Here is a 16,968-nt window from a genome sequence, read left to right on the forward strand (position 1 = left end):
CTGAGCAAGCTTGGTAAAGGGCAACAGACATCATCTAATCTAACTCCTTTATATATTATAGACTGGGAAATGAAGGCCGAGGGAGATTCTCTGACCGCGTGACGGTGAAACCTGGGGAGTCTGAAAAGGGCCCACCAAAATGAAGGCAGGACAGAAAACAAATTCCCCAAACCCATGTAGCTGACGCCCTTCTAAAAGCAAGAGTACTAGAGACAGGAGAACCCTAGGATGCCAGATTTAGGGCCCAGAGAGACCATTTCAAAGACCTCATTTTTTAGGGAAGGAAACTCATGCAAAAGAAAGTGAACAATTCAGCTATATCTTGCCTCCTAAATGTTCTCAATATATTGGTGAGATCTTTGTAGGCAAGCGCAGCTGCTTCCTAAACATCCCTTTGAACTGAGAAAACGCCATAGAAAAAAACACTGCCAAAAAGATAAGGTTCTCTTTTTTTTTTTTTCTTGTGACTGGTATAATGAAACTAAACAATTTTTATTTATATGGCGTCCTAAAACATCTGCTGTGTTTGGAATTAGATACGTGCCTGCAGCCCCAGATGAACATGTATCACCTTTTCTCCAATTAAGTCGTTTTACTGACAGCCTTGGCAGAAATCATGGACCCACTTCCATAGGAATGCATCAGCTCAGTAAAGTGCGAGGCCTCCTCCATGGGGGTGAGGAGGAACAAAGTCCATGCCTTTCATGGAGCTATTGCTTTGTGGAGTGACTAAAGGGAAATTGCTTCTTCTTGTCTGCTTTTCCCTTTGCTGGGCACTTCTTAGAAGGCAAAGTATTCTGGGTCAGGCCCAGTTTAGTCTGGAGATATTCCTAAGGTGGAAACAATGAAGTCAGCCTGAAGTCTCCAGCCACAGGAGAGGAGCAGCATTATTGGTGCCCAGAGAACAATGCATGAGGCTTGTGCACTTGCAGGTGCCTTTGGAAAATGAGCAGAGCACCGGGCCAGGAGGAGGGATGTCATTCCAACAGATGGGTACCCGTGTGCTCTGCCCCCAGGAAACAATGGTTAGATAAGGGGCCAGGTCAGAGAAGCATCAACTTAAAGGGGAATCCTATAATGTCTCTTAGAGGCAGCACAGACCTCTCAACTCTAAAGGGAAAAGGAACGAAAGCCCCCTAGATGGATCTGATGGTTTAGTCTTGGTATGTGGCCTTAGGGCAAACAGAGTGAACTGGATGCAATGAGAAGACAAGTCAGAACATGGACGAAGAGAAGGGGTTGCCCTATGATAACCCAGAGAGCTTTCAGCTGCTGCTGTGGGGAGGGGATAACAAAGGATCTGGGTATCTTTCCCCCCTTGGGGGCCAGAATGGTCCATTCTATCTGGGGTAAAGGGACAAGGAGAGGACTCATGCGTCAGGGAGGGCTGGGTCTAGGAGACAGTCCAACTTGTAGTCTCTGATCCCATCCAGCCAACAGGCAAAATGCCCTGAGCCACAGCCTGGCTTTCTGCCAGTCTCAGCCAAGGCCTGGAGTCTAGCCTGGTCAACTGGCTTGGGATCCGTCACAGGGCAGGGAGGTGGAACAGCTGAGAAACAGGAGCATAGGAGATGAAGTCCTCACCAGCTGGCTCAGTTTTCCTCAGCACAGGGCCTGCTGGGCCGTAACCGTTCCTCGGCCCGTACTCGCCCGAGCTCTGGCAGCCCCTGCTTGGCGGGCAGTTCAGACCGTTCCAGGGAGTTGTGCAGTCGCTTGTAGATACTGAGTGTGCAGTCCTCACCTTCCTCCTGTGCCAGATGACCAAAGTGAATCATGGGGCATAAGGTAAAGAGAAGGAGACACCCTGACTTGACACCCAGTGGTCTTCTGTAATGTGGGGGCCGAGGGGGAGGGTAGAGGAGAGGGAGGATGAGGAAGGTGAGGGGAGAGAGCAAGAGAATGGCAGACAGATCACCGCATAATTGCAAAGATAAGCTCTGGCCTGAGTTCAGACTAAAAACATTTCTTGGAATCAGCGAACTTGGGAATCCAACCTGCTAGGAACATCTTAAGGAGACCAGATGCTCACAACCAACCAGAAGCCGATAGAGGTGGGGCTCTGGGAGGGGGACTTGGGAGCAGAGCACAAAGTGCTCCTTGAGTACTGAGCTTGCTAGATGTTTCTGGGGGAGATCATGTCTTCTGAAGAGGGTGGAAGGACAGAAAAATGTGCTGAAAAAGCTGGACAGCTCTTTCTTTCCAGCTTTTGGTCAGTCGTGAGCCTCCAGACTTATAATTTGGCTAGAGCTCGGGTCAGAACATACATGCAGTTACGTGATGGTCTGTCTGGGCTCTCCTCTCTACTGACCTCAGAAAAATTATCAAAAGGGCCCACAGAGGCAGTACAGTGGGCAGGGTGTATCCAGATAGCACCCGCTCTTCATCTTCTTTGATTATATATATGAAAGGCAGGTGCTTTGATAGCTTTATATATATAAATGTACATATATATTTACATATATTTATATAATAAAGGCCTGTGTTTCTCCAAAATGCATGCCTGGAACTTACTCACTATTAACTTCAATTAAACTGCATGTATGTGTCCATCCCAGTGTTTCAGGGACCTAACCTATCTTTCCATACTCCCAGGATTCTGAGAATATCTTTTTTTATATTCTCCCAGATCCTGCCCTACAAGCATGTAAATCCCAGAATGCAGCTGTGGAGCCAGTGACAGCTCAGTAGAAACACACATGTCATATGTGTGAGGCCCCAGGTTCGATCCTGGCCACAAAACCGGAAAAAAAAATACAAAAAATATAAAACTTAAAGATAAGAACTATTAAATTCAAATATTAACTATATAGTAATTTAATAGTGTGAACTGGGCACATTATGTTTCTAACCCTGTTTCTTATCTAAAAAAATACTTATTCATGGGGCTAATGGAAAAACTGAAGTAGTAGGTAAGTGCATTTCAGACATCAGATATCTACAGACATAACAGGGCTTTACAAATTGTCGTGGTCACCTGCCCTTACAAAAAGGGGATACTGGAGGCTGGTGAGATAGCGCAGTGGGTAGATTGCTTGCTCTGCACATGGCCCACTTAGGTTCAAACCCCAGCACCCCATATAGTCGCCTGAGCACCACCAGTATTTCCTGAACGCAGAGACAGAGTAAGCCCTGAGCATCACCAGGTATTGCCCCCCCCCAAAAAAAAAAGAGAGGGGGTGAGAGAATACTATCCTGGTTCAAAGATGTGTCCACACCATGGCCAGAAAGTGCAACCTCTGGCAACAGTGTGTGTGAACACTGCAGTGACCCCAGCGAGCACCAAACCATAGCCTGTGTGCCTCTAATGCAAGCCTCAAACAGTACTTGTGCAAGAAGGACAATTAATAGGCGTGCAAGCTCTGGTAAGCACTGCAGCTGAGCATACAGCACCCACAGCTGTTGTGGGGTTCCCAGCAACCACCGCAGATAAAAATCTCAGCCAGATGTGTGTGCAAGCCCCTGTTACCAGTAACAACAATGAAGGGAATTTGAAATGAAAGACACTTTTGGGTGCTTCCCCACTGGATGGTGTTTTGACACTGACTCTCACTCAGATAAGCCAAGCTCGTTTTGGAATGATCTGTCATTTATCTATACAGAGTGTGCCAGCCGTGCCCTCGGATACTGAGGCAAAACAAAACAAAAAAAATGGTCAGACATAAAACTTTGAAAGTAGGTAGGTGTTACCTCCCTCATCCTATTCATCATAACTAGGCAGCCCAGGACTGGAGAGATGAGAATCTTGCAAGCAACCAACTTGGGTTTGATCCCTGGAACCACATGTGATCCACCCAAACCTTCCAGGAATGATTCCTGAGTGCAAAAGCCAGAAGTAACCCCTAAGCACTCTGGGTGTGTCCCAAAAGCCAAAAAATAAAGAAGCAACCCAGAGCTCCCTCACCTGACAAACCCATCCCTGCAACAGGAGAGAATCCAGGCTTTCCCTTTCACCGGCTGCTTTGTTAGCAGGGGAGCCTGGCCATCCTGGCAACCCGAGTAAACTGGCTGTCTCTGCTGTCTGCGGCCTTCACTTACGGAGGCCAAGTGGAGGAGATAGATTGAGGAAAGGTTTGACAGTTTTCTGAGCTATCGAGTTCTACCCAGTGTCTCCCACCCCTCAGTTCCCAGAACTTTGAGACCCACAGCCGAAACGAGGAAGGAGTGAGGGACAGGACGTGCAGGAGGGTGCGAGACTCACCAGGCCGGCCGAGTGGTTCCAGGCTGCAGCCGTGGGCGTGTCTCCCGCCCGATTCCGACGCGTGAGCACCTCGGCCACGGTGAGGCTACTTTGGGTCCTTCTGGAGGACAGCTCTGGGGCATCTCCAGAATTTCCTACCCTTCGAGTGCCCTGCTCAGAAAGGTAGGACCTGGACTGTTCAAGGTCTGAGTAGTCTGTGGCGGCCCTCTGTGTGTAGGCATTGGTAGACTCCATATTCTTCCCTATCCGAGCTGGGGACTCTTCGCAAGAGTTCAAGTCCCGCCGACTCTTCCAAGCATTCCGCACAGTAACGTGCCTGGCATCAGCAGAGCCCATTTCTGAGGGGGCACTGTGGCTTTTCGGGCTGATTGTCTCCGCTGGGAGCACGTGGCTATTCCTCTCCAAAGGGTCGGATGGCTTGATGATGATGCTACTCCGAGACACCACCGTTTCGGGCCTGTTTTTCAGGGGCCCATCTCCCACTCTCTCCACATCTGTGAACTGCATAGTGATGTCATGTTTGTGGAAGGAGAGCTCAAAGGGGGAGCTGACATGATTGCCCGCAGCTGCCGGCTCTGCGGCCCCAACCTGGATGTTGCTGGTGGACGTGTGCCTCTCCCGTGGGGCCTCGGCGGGGGCGGCTCTGTCCGAGGGGTAGATGGTGATGCTGCTGGTCACTTTGTTTGGCCCTGACTTGGAGGAGGGCTTTGGCTTCTCCAGTGGGATCTCAGTTCCTGATCCGCCCATGATTTTCTTCACATCCTTATCGATGATGATGGGCTTGATGACAGCTCGAGACCGCAAGGCTTCTCGGGGGCTGAAGGGCCGCTGACTTTTTCCCCCAGTGCTCATGGTGTCTGGGGGCTCCACCGCGTTGCCACAGGCTCTGACGGCTTTCACAGGTTCATTTTCTGTCCCAGCATCTTTATCATTCTCAAACAGGGCGGTTCGAAGGCCCCCACGGGGTTTGGCTTTTTCCCTCAAGCTGGAATGTTGTCTGGGCTCAGGCTCGGGGGTGATGGTTGTGTTGACCAACTTGGCAGTAACGAGAGAGGCCACGTCCATGTCGTCATCTGAGTCGGCCTTCTCTCTGCCACTGGATTTGATGACTCGACACCTCAAGGCCTCATGCTGGCTGCTGTCTTCTGTCACAACCGCTACTGGCTGATCAAGTCCTTTATTTGAGGCTGAACCGCCCTGAAGGATGTTCTCTTGGCTTTTGGAGTTAAATGGATACTTTGATAAAGGCGGTGTCTTAGAAGTTGGGGAACCCGTATCAGACTCCAGTCCATTGGGTGCTTTTTTGCCTTTAGAAAACCCCTCTGGGGAAGCTCTTTTAGAAGAGGCCAGAGCTCCAACAGCCTTAGAACTGCTTGACTCAGTGGCCTGAGTTATCTGACTTCCATTGCCAGACCCTTGACCCCTCTTGCCATAGAGGGCTTCAGAGGCGGCATCGGGAGCCTTGTCAGCTCTACCCAAAACGTCACCGGGAACAGATCCATGGGTGGAGTCTCCAAATGTTCGTGTTGTCTTTTCCACTTTCCCCTTCAGCCCACTCTCCGTGCCCAGTTTGGCAGCCCCCTTCCAAACTTTATTGTGCTCCTGAGCTGCGGGTGGGTAGCGGCTAAGCACCGAGGGCTGCTCCCTGGACTTCTTCCCTTCACTCTGAGCAGAGCCGGATGCAAATCGGTCTTCGGTTCTCTTTGTCTCCTGAGTCCCACTGTCTGCTCCTGCCCCCATGTTGGATGCTTTTCCTGTTCTCCTGCTGGGGAAACTGGGAGAAGAAACCTGCCTGTTGCTCAGAGAATAGTTTTCATTGCTAAGAGGAAACTCCCTACAGCGGGGCCTCTCCCGCTTGTGCTGAGGAGACTGTTCTCGGGGGGTGTGCTTGGACACAGCTGCCTCACTCCCGTGGCCTCTGAACTTAGTCCTCTCATGCCTGCCCTTGCTGTTCAGGAAAGTGTCTTCCCCTTCCACCTCCCCATTCTCTAGCTCCTTCTGTTTCTTGATTTGCAGCTTTATCTCCTCCAGCTGGCTGGCGAGGAGCTTGTTTTTATTCTGTTCGGTCAGGTAGTTATCCTGAAGGTCATTATTTCGGGCCCGCATTTTCTTCAGCTCTTCTTCCAGAGACTCAAAATGTTTGATCTGTGTCTTAAGTTTCTCGATCTCTTGGTTCAAGTCTCTGACTTTGTTGTCTTCCTGATTTCGGTTCTTTTCGTTTTCTGACCTGTTTCTTGTTTCATTCTCTACGTGCTTCAGGTAGTCCAGCGTGCCTTTCCTTCTTGACTCTTTGGAAGGCAACGTGGAGGAGATGCCATCCTCGATCCGCAGGTCATTCCTTTCCAAAAGATTCGAAGCATTCCTGCTATAATCTCGGTTCATTTTTTTGTTCTGTTCCAGTTTTTGAGTGAGCTCTTTAATTAACTTCTCATTTTCTTTGTCTTTTTCATTAAAGTATTTTCTCTCGCTGACGAAGTGCAGAGTCAATGTTTTTAGCTTCTCCAGCTCTGACACCAAACTCTGTTCAGTTTTATCCAGCCGATCCTCAGAAGATTCCAGTTCTTTCACCTTAACCCTGAGCATTTCCAGCTCTGAGGAGATTTTCTTTGTCAGATTTCTCTCCTCATTCAGGCTTAAACAGAGTTGGGTACAGTCATTCTTACTCCTGCTAAAGGCTTCCTCCAGCTTTTCTAGTTCGGCCATGCGTTTCTGAAGCCGCTCAATCTCTGATTTCAGCTCCCGGGTGAGGTTTTCCTCCTCTTCGAGTTTCTCCTTCATCAGCTGACACAGATCCTCTGCTCTCTTAATTTCTTCATCTTTGCCTTCAATTCTCAGCACCCGCTGACGCAGCACTTCAATCTCAGCCAGCATGCTGGAGTTGCTGCCCTCCGCCTGAATCACCTTGTCCTGCAGATCCAGGAGCTCCTCCTCTGCTTTCTGGAGGTTTTTGGTGGCCTCCTCCAACTCATCAAGGCGGCGGCTCAGACTCTGTAACTTAAATCGCAGGTGGCGGCTGGAGGCAGAATCCTTATAGCTTGCTAATTCAGCCATCTCTCCTGCCAGCCACTGTGGGCTCCTAGAGGCAGCCAATTCCACTCAGGAGGATGAGAAATGGTTACCTTTCTCTTGGTATCCACCACCTTTGTTGGCAGCTGGAAATCATTATCAGTCTGCAAAAGGAAAGCAGAAAGGAAGTCAACAGGTTTTAGGTAAAACTAAATTCTGCCCTTCAGCTCCCAGTGATTTCAAAAAAGCGCCCCTCCCTGCCCACAAGGAATCCTTGATTGAGTCTAGAATAAAGATGCTCAAATCTCAATCAATGAAATTAAACCGGCAGGAAAACACTGGCTCGTATTTGTATAATTCTGAGCAGATACCTGCTGGCTCCCTAATGAAAAATGCCTCAGAGGCAGCATGAAAAGGAGAGGTAAGAAGGCGGTTGTGTCCCCTGCTCCACCCCACACCCTGCCTCGTCATAAGGTAAATCTTCTATAGATCACTGAGTAACGAGTCTTAGTTTTTTTATTCAGTAAAATGTTGCCATCAACAGCTTGCCTGGTTGTTGTTCTGATAAAAATGCATTAGTTCCTGTTTTTTTTTTTAAAAAAAATTAGACATATCTAAGTTGATTATAAGCAAAAATGATCGTTTGTGACTTAAAGGTGATATGAGTCCCTCATCCTTGTTAGAGGAACGGTGAGCTGCAAGATCTACGAGACAGAAGAAGAATTTTTTGGGGGGGAGAGTGTCACACCTGTCGATGCTCAGGGGTTACTCCTGGCTCTGCACTCAGGAATTACTCCTAGCAGTACTTGGGGGACCTATGGGATGCCGGGGATCAAACTTAGGTCAGCAGCATGCACGGCAGATGCCCTACCTGCTGTACTATCACTCCAACTGAAAGAAGAACTCTTGAAAAAAGATTTTAAATACTTCTAGGTGACTGAAAATGAAATCACAACTTGATCAAGTTTCAGGCGTTAACAAAAGCAATGCTTAGAAGAAAATTTACAAAGATCTAAAACAAGTAATATAAGTTTTCACTATCAGTATCTACAAAAACAAGAGCAAGGTTCACGAGAGACAGTACAGTGGTACCTCACTTGCCTTGCAATGTGGCTGACCTAGGTTCAATCCATGGTGCCCCTAGTATCCCCCAAACACCAAAGGTAATTCAAGTTCAACCCCCGAAGCTGCCGGACTGATCCCTGAGGCACAGCCAAATGTAAGCACTGGGCATATAGCAAGGTGTGGCCCCAAAAGCATACTAAAAAATTAATAAAATTCTAAAAAGAGGAGCAAATTAAAACAGCTAAAGAATAACAATTTGAGCAAAAATCAATGGCACCAAAGTTGGCTATTTGAAAAGATCAGTAAAATCAGTAAGCATCTAGTGAGACTTACCAAGAACACAGACATTAACTGAGAGATAAATGGGAGAACACAACTAAAGATCCCAAGATTATTAACAGGAATATTTAAAAAATTCTATAACCACAAATTTGATCATCTAAATGAAATAAAACTCCCTGAAAAAATATAATTGACCAAAACATAGACAAGAAGTAGATAATCTGAAATAAGCCAGTAATAAACTTCCAAAACAGAAAGCACCAAATCTAGATGTATTCACCAATACTTCTACTATATTATCTCAATTTTCTACATCTTCTACCAGAAGTTAGAAGCAGAGGCAGTACTCATTCCATGAGGCCTGGCTAATAACAAAATAAAATAAAGACATAATAAAATTACAGACTTCATATCTCTTGCGGAGACAGTTATATAAATTCTCAATAAAATGGTAGCAAATCAAGTAAACAGTATTTTAAAAGAATTATATACCATGACCAAATGGGATTTATCCCTAATATACCAGGCTAAGTCACCATTCAATAACCAATTAGTGTAGCCAGGGGGATAGATCAAAGGGAGATTTGATACTTGGGTACTAAATGGTCTCCTGAAAATATTGTGGAAGGGGGGGAATGGCGAGGGGGCAGGAGTCTTGGTGGCCCCAAGTACCACTGGAGAGATGAGAAAATAAAATAGCCAATGGGCAGCAGGATAAAAGAATTCAATAGTGAGAAGTTGTGTTTACTTCCTCCCACAATCGAAACACATCCTCACAAAAACTGCATTAATCTACACCCAAAATGACCTGAAATCCCATGAACAAAACTTCTATGTAGAAAGCAAGAGGGAAAAGGGTCACACCCAGACTGAACGTAGACAGATAACGCCCCTCTGCCAAGACAGAAACCCACAGGGGGCAACAAACTACAACTCGCAAGACATTTTTTTCTTTTTGTTGCTGGGGGGGGTACACCTCACAGTGCTCAAGAGCTACTCCCAGCTCTGTGCTCAGGGATGACTACACATAGTGCTCAGGGGCCATCATACATCTCTGGTTCAGGAAGCCATTTCTAAGGTGCAAAACCATATCCTGAAAGCAGGGGTGCATGCACTGAACACCTAGCACCTAATCCGACTATCCTGACCTTACAGCTTTGAAACAGGATATAAGAAACTCCAGGGTGTAAGCTGGGACTGACGCTGCCAGCAGGCACTTTATCTACTGCGTCCCTGGCTGTGAACCATGCTAACAGCTTTGCAGGGGGTGCCAAGTTAGCAACAAACCCAGAGGTCAAATCTCAGGAGAGTCCCCAACACCTCCACCCCTAGCAAGTAGCTAACTGGGGGCTGAGATATAGTGATCCGGACTGCCAAGGGGCAGCAAAAAGAAGGTGCAGCCCTCACAAGTCCACTTACTGAGAGAAAGTAAACCTCACTGCCTACCATGCACCAGGGCGAGTTCTTAGCAAGCCAAACTCTGCTCCCTGCCAGCCCTGGCATGCACCGTCATCAGCTGGGACTGTTGTCTTGGCCAACTCTTAAACCGATCCCAGCAGAGGTTCCCAGACATCAGCCAGGTCAGCTGGACAGAGGCACTTAGGCCCACTCCAACCATGGCCAAGGCCTGTTTGAACTTGATACCATAACCAGGGCCAGGTACCTGCAGTGGGCAGATTCTTCTGGTCTCCACCCAAGCCCTCAGGGAGCAGCAGAGGTAGGGGGAACTAGAGGAACTCACCAACACCAATGCATCAAAATGACAGTCTGGAAAGAACTACTATGACAGAATTATGTCACTCCTGAAAGAACTACTATGACAGAATTATGTCACTGTCATACTCTATAGGATTATGATATAACTAATATAATAGAACTAGCATGACAGACTACCTGAAGACTTCAAAGCAACATTCCTACTGATGCTACTCAAATGGGCTCAATGGAAGAGAACTGCAATAAAGGGACATGCATGAGAATTTTTAGAAAAGTATAAGCAGAAATCATACAGCTCAACAATACATTAGCTGAACTAAAATATACAAGAGGGGCTCAACAAAATGGAAGCAGCCAAAAACTAGATCACGGTCACGGTCCTCCCGTTGTTCATCGATTTGATCGAGCGGGCCCAGTAACGTCTCTATCATGAGACTTATTGTTACTGTGTTTGGCATATCGAATACATCATGGGTAGCTTGCCAGGCTCTGCCATGCGGGCGAGATACTCTCGGTAGCTTGCCGGGCTCTCCGAGAGGGGCGGAGGAATCGAACTCGGGTCGGCCATGTTGGTCGCTTGTAAGGCAAACGCCCTACCACTGTGCTATCGCTCCAGCACAAAAACTAGATCAGTGAGTTCAAAGATAATGTAGCAGAAATCATCCAAAAATACTAGGGGGGAAAAAAACAAAAAAAGGTAACACGCACTACACTTACATAGAGGATATCAAGAGAGTACAGTGGCATCATAGGAGTTCCAGGAGGAGAAGCAAGAGATAAAGGGGAAGAAATCCTATTTGAATGGGGGAGACAGGGAGAAAGAGTTCAGGATGGAGGAAGAGGGAGAGGAGAAAGGGACTGCTACTAAAAGGAGAGGGAGCGAGAGGGAGAGAGAGACTACTGAAAGCGGAATTTGAAGTCACATCTCCAACCCCAAGATCCCTCCATCGACTGCATTATAAGCCTAAAGCCACCAGGGGGAGCTCATGGAGCACTTTAAAATACAGCTTGGACCGTGCTGGAAATCCAGAGCCTTCCTCCCCAGCAGGCATCTCAAATCTCACACCTCTTAGCCCGTGGTACATCTTTGCTTCTTTTTCGCTTCTGGTTTCCCCTTCTTTTCCTAGGCTACATGTTTCCTCATTCTTGAAAATAGAGGAGGACTGAAGGCCTCTGGTGATACAAATAAGGAAGAAATGCCCTTATTCTAAAACACCATGCTAGTGTTGAGTATTCTAAAACACCATACCAGTATAGAGGCTGGAGGAGGCAGGGAGTTGAAATACAAAGCAATTCCCCGGGCCAAGTCAAGGCCTCAATTTCTTGCTCTTTTAGTATTACTGGATCCCATCACACATATAACCCACTGTATTCAAATTGTTGTTCATTTTGCTTAATTTTTCTTATTCACCACTATATTCTCTATACCCAGCAGGAATTTGAAGTCACCTCCCCAACCCCAAGATCCAAGCAGGAAAACCAGCACATAATTAATGCCTAAAATAATGCTGAGTGAGCCCTTCAATGGCCGATTAGCCCTATGGCACTAACCAGTAATAGAAAATATTTTAAAAATTAGGTCTGAGACTAGAGATATAATACACCAGGTAGGATGTTGACCTTGCATGTGGCCAACCTGGGTTCAATCCCCAGCATCCCATATAGTTCTCAAGCACCACCATCCCAGGGGAATGTTCTCAGTGATCTGTATCCAGTCCCATGATGCTTGCAGTGTCTCAGTCACAGTGCTATTCCCTGCTGGACAGTACCTCTTCTGGCATTCAGGCTCGGCCCATAGAAATGGAACAGAAATACCAAAAATCACCACACCAGTCACAGAAAGTCTAGCTTCCGTTATTGAACCAAGTGTCGGAAAAGAGGCAAGAAATACTAATGAATTTTTGACGTACCTTAAAATAGGATTTCAGAGTCATAGAATTATTCAATTCACTGATTTTTTTTCCCCAAGGAGGTTGGGGAGGTCACACTCAGCAATGCTCAGAGGATACTCCTTACAGAAGTCAGAACCATATGCAGTGCCAGGGATTGAAATGGGGCCTCCTGCATGCAAGCCTTATGATTGAGCCTGTTGAATTATCCTCTAGCCCAAGTCTACTGATTCAAACCAGGATCAGCAAATTCCCTCCACGGTCATCTAGGGGGAAAAGAACAAGGGAGAAGACTGGAGCAGGCTAAGTTTCAGAAACTTTGACTCAATCAAGAAAAGCAACCTATTCATAGATTGGACCTACCTCATATGACTATATTTAATGAAAGAGAGCTACATCTTTTAGTAAAAATAAAATCACCTGGGAGTACAGTTCCTCCAGGAAGTCAACCTGTATCCGCAGGGCAAGTACATCAACAGCCTGATAGTGCTTTCAGGCTTCCTGATACCCCAAAATTGACGCTGTGCCTTTGGTCAGACCCCAACCACTCAGGACCAAATTTCCCAAAAAATTAATTGGCCAAAAGTTATGAATGTGGGAACCATGCCCACAAACCACCTCTGTCTTAGCTATACAAGATGTTAACCCATTGAAAAATAGATATGTGGGTTTTGTGGCTGAAATCTCCAGGCTTTCTTGGGGTTGGGATGGGCTACCTCGCCCAACCTCCCTGTACTTCCAGAAGCTCTGGAAGTCAGATCCACAGCCCAAGCTGCCCACACAGTTAAAAAAGCTTTATCTCACCGATAAAAATACTGAATGCCCGGAACAAACACGAGGACCTCTTAGTATCTGTACTGCAAACCATAATGCACAAAAGGAGAAAGAGAAAAAGAAGAAAAGTGTCTGCCATAGAGGTAGATAGACTGGGGAGAGGGGAGAAGGGGTTGGGGGATGGTGAGAGGGAAACAGTGGTCTTCACTGGTGGTAGGAAATGCACACTGGTGGAGGGATGAGTGTTGGATCATTGTATGACTGAAACCCAATCACCAACAGCTTTGTAATGGTCTCACAGATATCCAATAAAAAAATTTAAATATATGTATTTGGCTTAATCCCCTCATGTTAAAAGTAAAAAAAAAAAAACAACTCATAGGAAATTTTGTTACTTCTAGGGAGCAAAGAGGTGGTCAGGGCCAGAGGCCTGCTTGACTTGCCTGGGTAAGTCCCTGGGTCCTTTGCATCAAAAAAAAAAAAAAAATAGTGGTTGCTTAAACAACTTAATAAAGTCAAGGAGTTCCACCTCTTGACTACCCCTAGTGGTCTTCCACTGTGTCAAACTCCTTACCTACCAACACTTGGGGATGCAGCGCACAGCTGCCACACCTGGTGGCGCTTGGGAGCTATTCCTGGAAAAAGCAGTGCAGGGATCCAGCCCAGGCCTTCTGTCTGTGAAGCACGTGCACAAGCCCCAGGAGCTCCCTCCTTGGCACCCCTACAGGCCCTCCAGCTTTTTTACAGAGTAAGGAACTCTGCCCATTGCCTCTAGTAACACACAGATCAGTAACAGGAAAAATTAATAAAGGGAACGAATAAAGTGTAACCACAAAATGAGCAATACTAACTACACCACAGACAATATAGAAAGGAGTTGATGCCTAATAGATTATCTATAGGAATCCCAGATTCACAAAATAATACCAGAATTATTTTGTACATTCTTAAATTGCTATTCTGAGATTTTCTCTTCTATATAAAGATAATATGGTCCTCCTTCCACTCGCCCTTTCCATGCTAAGCGGAATGCCTTGCTCACTAAAATCACAATGAACGGTACCTATTATTACTACTCCTCTCTTCAGCCTTCAAATAACATTGTGGGCTGATCGACAATACAGCAAGTAAGGTACTTGTTGCATTTGGCTAATTGGTTCAATCCCCAGCATTCCATATGATACCCTGAACTCAAACAGGAGTAATTCCTGCACGCAGAGTCAGGAGTAAGCCCTAAGCACAGCTAGGTGGGGCCCAAAAACCAAAATAGTAACAACAAAAACATTATGGGTAGGGACCCCTGGACTTGCTGAGGTCACACAGTAAAAAGAATCAGCTAGTGAATCCAGGTCTTGACCCCAAAATCCATATTCTGGGGTTACGGAAAGAGTGCAGGAGATAAAGAGCTTGCCGTGTGTGCGGCTGCAGTGGCCTCAAACCGGGTTCAGATCCCCAGCACCATCCCCCGACCCCTGCCAGCACAACCAAGCGTCACTCCTCAAGCACAGGGCCAGAAAAGGCCTTAAATTCATACATAAAATCCAAGTCCATAATCTCTGACGAATGCTACCTTGTTTGGTCAAACTTTTGAGATTGTCTATGACTGAAAAAATGAAAGAGAGCAACCCAAGCTATCTCACCGCAATACTATGTCCGCAGAAATAGGAAAACCCCGAAGGTAAGTATCACCATGCATGCCTAAGAGAAGTGGTCATCGGGCAGAATCCTCCTAAAAGCACCACTGAGCAGCCCTAACACCAGGGAAAACAAGGAAGTCCATGCAGAAAGGAGCAAGTGTCACTTATCTCTGACCTTATGGCCCTAAAAAGTCAGAAAAACAAAAGCTTTGCTACCTCCAAGACTGTCTACAGAGGCAAGGGACAGATGCCTCTCTTCCCAGTGCCTCTTGTATTCCCCATGAAGTTTGTTTACGTGGGTAAAATTCACTATCATACAATAAGCATTTTGCCAAGCTGAGACAGAGGGCTCATCATTAAGCCCTGACCCTGGTCTTTAAGGAATCAAACAGCAGAATGAAGAAGTCGTGCCAGACCGCTTGAACCAGGTCGCTGGCCTGGTGCTCCTCTCCCTGTTCTCTTTAGTTTATGTGTTTTTTCCATTCAGCACCGTTTGCAAGCTGGTATGTGTGCACTGGAAACTCAGAAGTATCTGTGGGGGAGTAGTGGGATGGAAATGGTTTAAGCACCCTCGGAAATCAAGAGGGTGGGGGCTAGAGCAATAGCACAGCGGGTAGGGTGTTTGCCTTGCAAGCGGCCGACCCGGGTTCAATTTCCAGCATCCCATGTGGTCCCCCGAGCACCGCCAGGAGTGATTCCTGAGTGCAAAGCCAGGAGTAACCCCTGTGCATCACCGGGTGTGACCCAAAAAAGCAAAAGAAAAAAAAGAAACTAAGAAGGTGAAGAGAATGGCAGCAACATCCTTTAATGCCAACTATGCCCCCATGCCACGGGTCTAGAGTTCATTTACTACTAGAGAGATACTAGTAGTACCAGTGGTCTCTCATCTAAGACTATTTCTGTTTTGTCAGCAGATATTTTTGGTTTGTTTTTTTTTGGGCGGGGGGGGAGAGGGGGTGTCACACACGGCAATGCACAGGGGTTACTCCTGGCTCTGCACTCAGGAATCACTCATGTCAAGAAAGGCTCAGGAGACATGGGGTACCAGGGATTGAACCCAGGTCAGCTGCACACACAGCAAGCACCTTCACTGCTATATCACTCTAGCCCCTAGGATCCTGTTCTTGACAAAGTCCTTGAACCCAGTTAGTGCCAGGTGGCTCGATGCAGCCTTTTGGAAGCTGGCTCTTCTTCCTGTCCTAGTATACCAGGAAGGGCTGAAATAGAACATAATCCCACATGCCCTGCCCTTCCCCCAACACAGCTGCCATGATTCACTTCCTATTCCCAAAAGCCACTTAAAGGTGGGAAGCTGGTAAACTTTTCCTTTAAAATTGTGTATGTATGTATGTATGTGTGTAGATGGATGGATATTAATAGCTTAGTTTGATATTTTGGGATTTGTAAGGCTTGAAATCTGTCTCAACTACTAAATTCTGTCATTGTTGTCTGATACACAAATACACAAATGGTATAGATAGTTCAATTAAACTGTTTACAAAAGAAAGCAGAGAGGGGCTGGAGTGAGAGTACAGTGTGTAGGGCGCTTGCCTTGCATGCTCAGTCCGATCCTTGCCATCCCATATGGTCCCATGAGCACAGAGCCAGGAGTAAGTCCTGAGCACCCCTGGGTGTGACTCAAAAACCAAAAAAGAAAAACAAAGGTGGCAGTGGGCCTGTCAACAACAGTTTACCAACTCTTGATCTAAAGAAAACGGAGAACTATTTTTAAGCAGCTTTTGCAGCTCACCACCACTCCTTTAAGTATTTCCATTTAATTACTTGATTTAAATTACTTTTCCCAGAATCACAAATTCAAGTGTTTTAGGTATTCAAATCTCAGGGCTAATACCTAGTTAGTAACTAGAAGCCTCAAACTTTCCAGGTTGGAAGACATTTAAAAGTCAACTTCTCCCACTAAATGAAGTTCTCAACTATTCAAACACTTCTGATGACAGGAAGGACACTCATTTCCTCCTAAACCATTTCATTCCATCTCTGCACAGTTCTAACGCAAGATTCCCTTTACATGCAAGGTATATGTAACATATTTTTATATATAATTTATAAATTTTTCTTATTTGGGGGGAGCTATACCCAGTAGTGCTTGGGGCTTCTCCCAGCTTTGTGCTTGAGGGCCCAATGCAGGACTGGGGAGCAAACTCAGGGTTCCTGCTGCAGTGCAAATGCTCTGGCCCTTGTCTCCTAGTCCCTACAAAACACAAAAATGTATAATTATTTTCCTTAGAATATCTTAACTACCTGTCAAGATTAACTATTTATGGCTTTGTTTACTAGATGACTTTTTTGGGGAGGGGGATAATATGGACCACACTCAGCAGTGCTCAGGGCTTACTCCTGGACCCACACCCTGGGTCACTTCTGGTGGACCTGAGGGGAC

General features: G+C 46.5%; 1 protein-coding gene across 4 annotated transcripts in view; it reads right to left on the reverse strand.

The window, feature by feature from the left end:
• Positions 1-431: 431 nt before the first annotated feature.
• The window catches only part of LUZP1 (leucine zipper protein 1), a 100,913-nt gene continuing 84,376 nt past the window's right edge, over positions 432-16,968 (reverse strand). For all 4 annotated transcript variants that reach the window (XM_056122670.1, XM_056122668.1, XM_056122669.1 and 1 more), the window contains 2 exons: positions 4,199-7,368; positions 432-1,748 (listed from right to left, as the gene is read on the reverse strand). In XM_056122670.1, the coding sequence (XP_055978645.1) occupies positions 1,593-1,748; positions 4,199-7,249 (3,207 nt within the window). In that variant the 5' untranslated portion in view covers positions 7,250-7,368 and the 3' untranslated portion in view covers positions 432-1,592. The remainder of the gene's footprint in view (positions 1,749-4,198; positions 7,369-16,968) is intronic.

This window comes from Sorex fumeus, unplaced genomic scaffold, assembly GCF_029834395.1.
Source record: "Sorex fumeus unplaced genomic scaffold, SorFum_2.1 ptg000047l, whole genome shotgun sequence".
NCBI lineage: Eukaryota > Metazoa > Chordata > Mammalia > Eulipotyphla > Soricidae > Sorex > Sorex fumeus.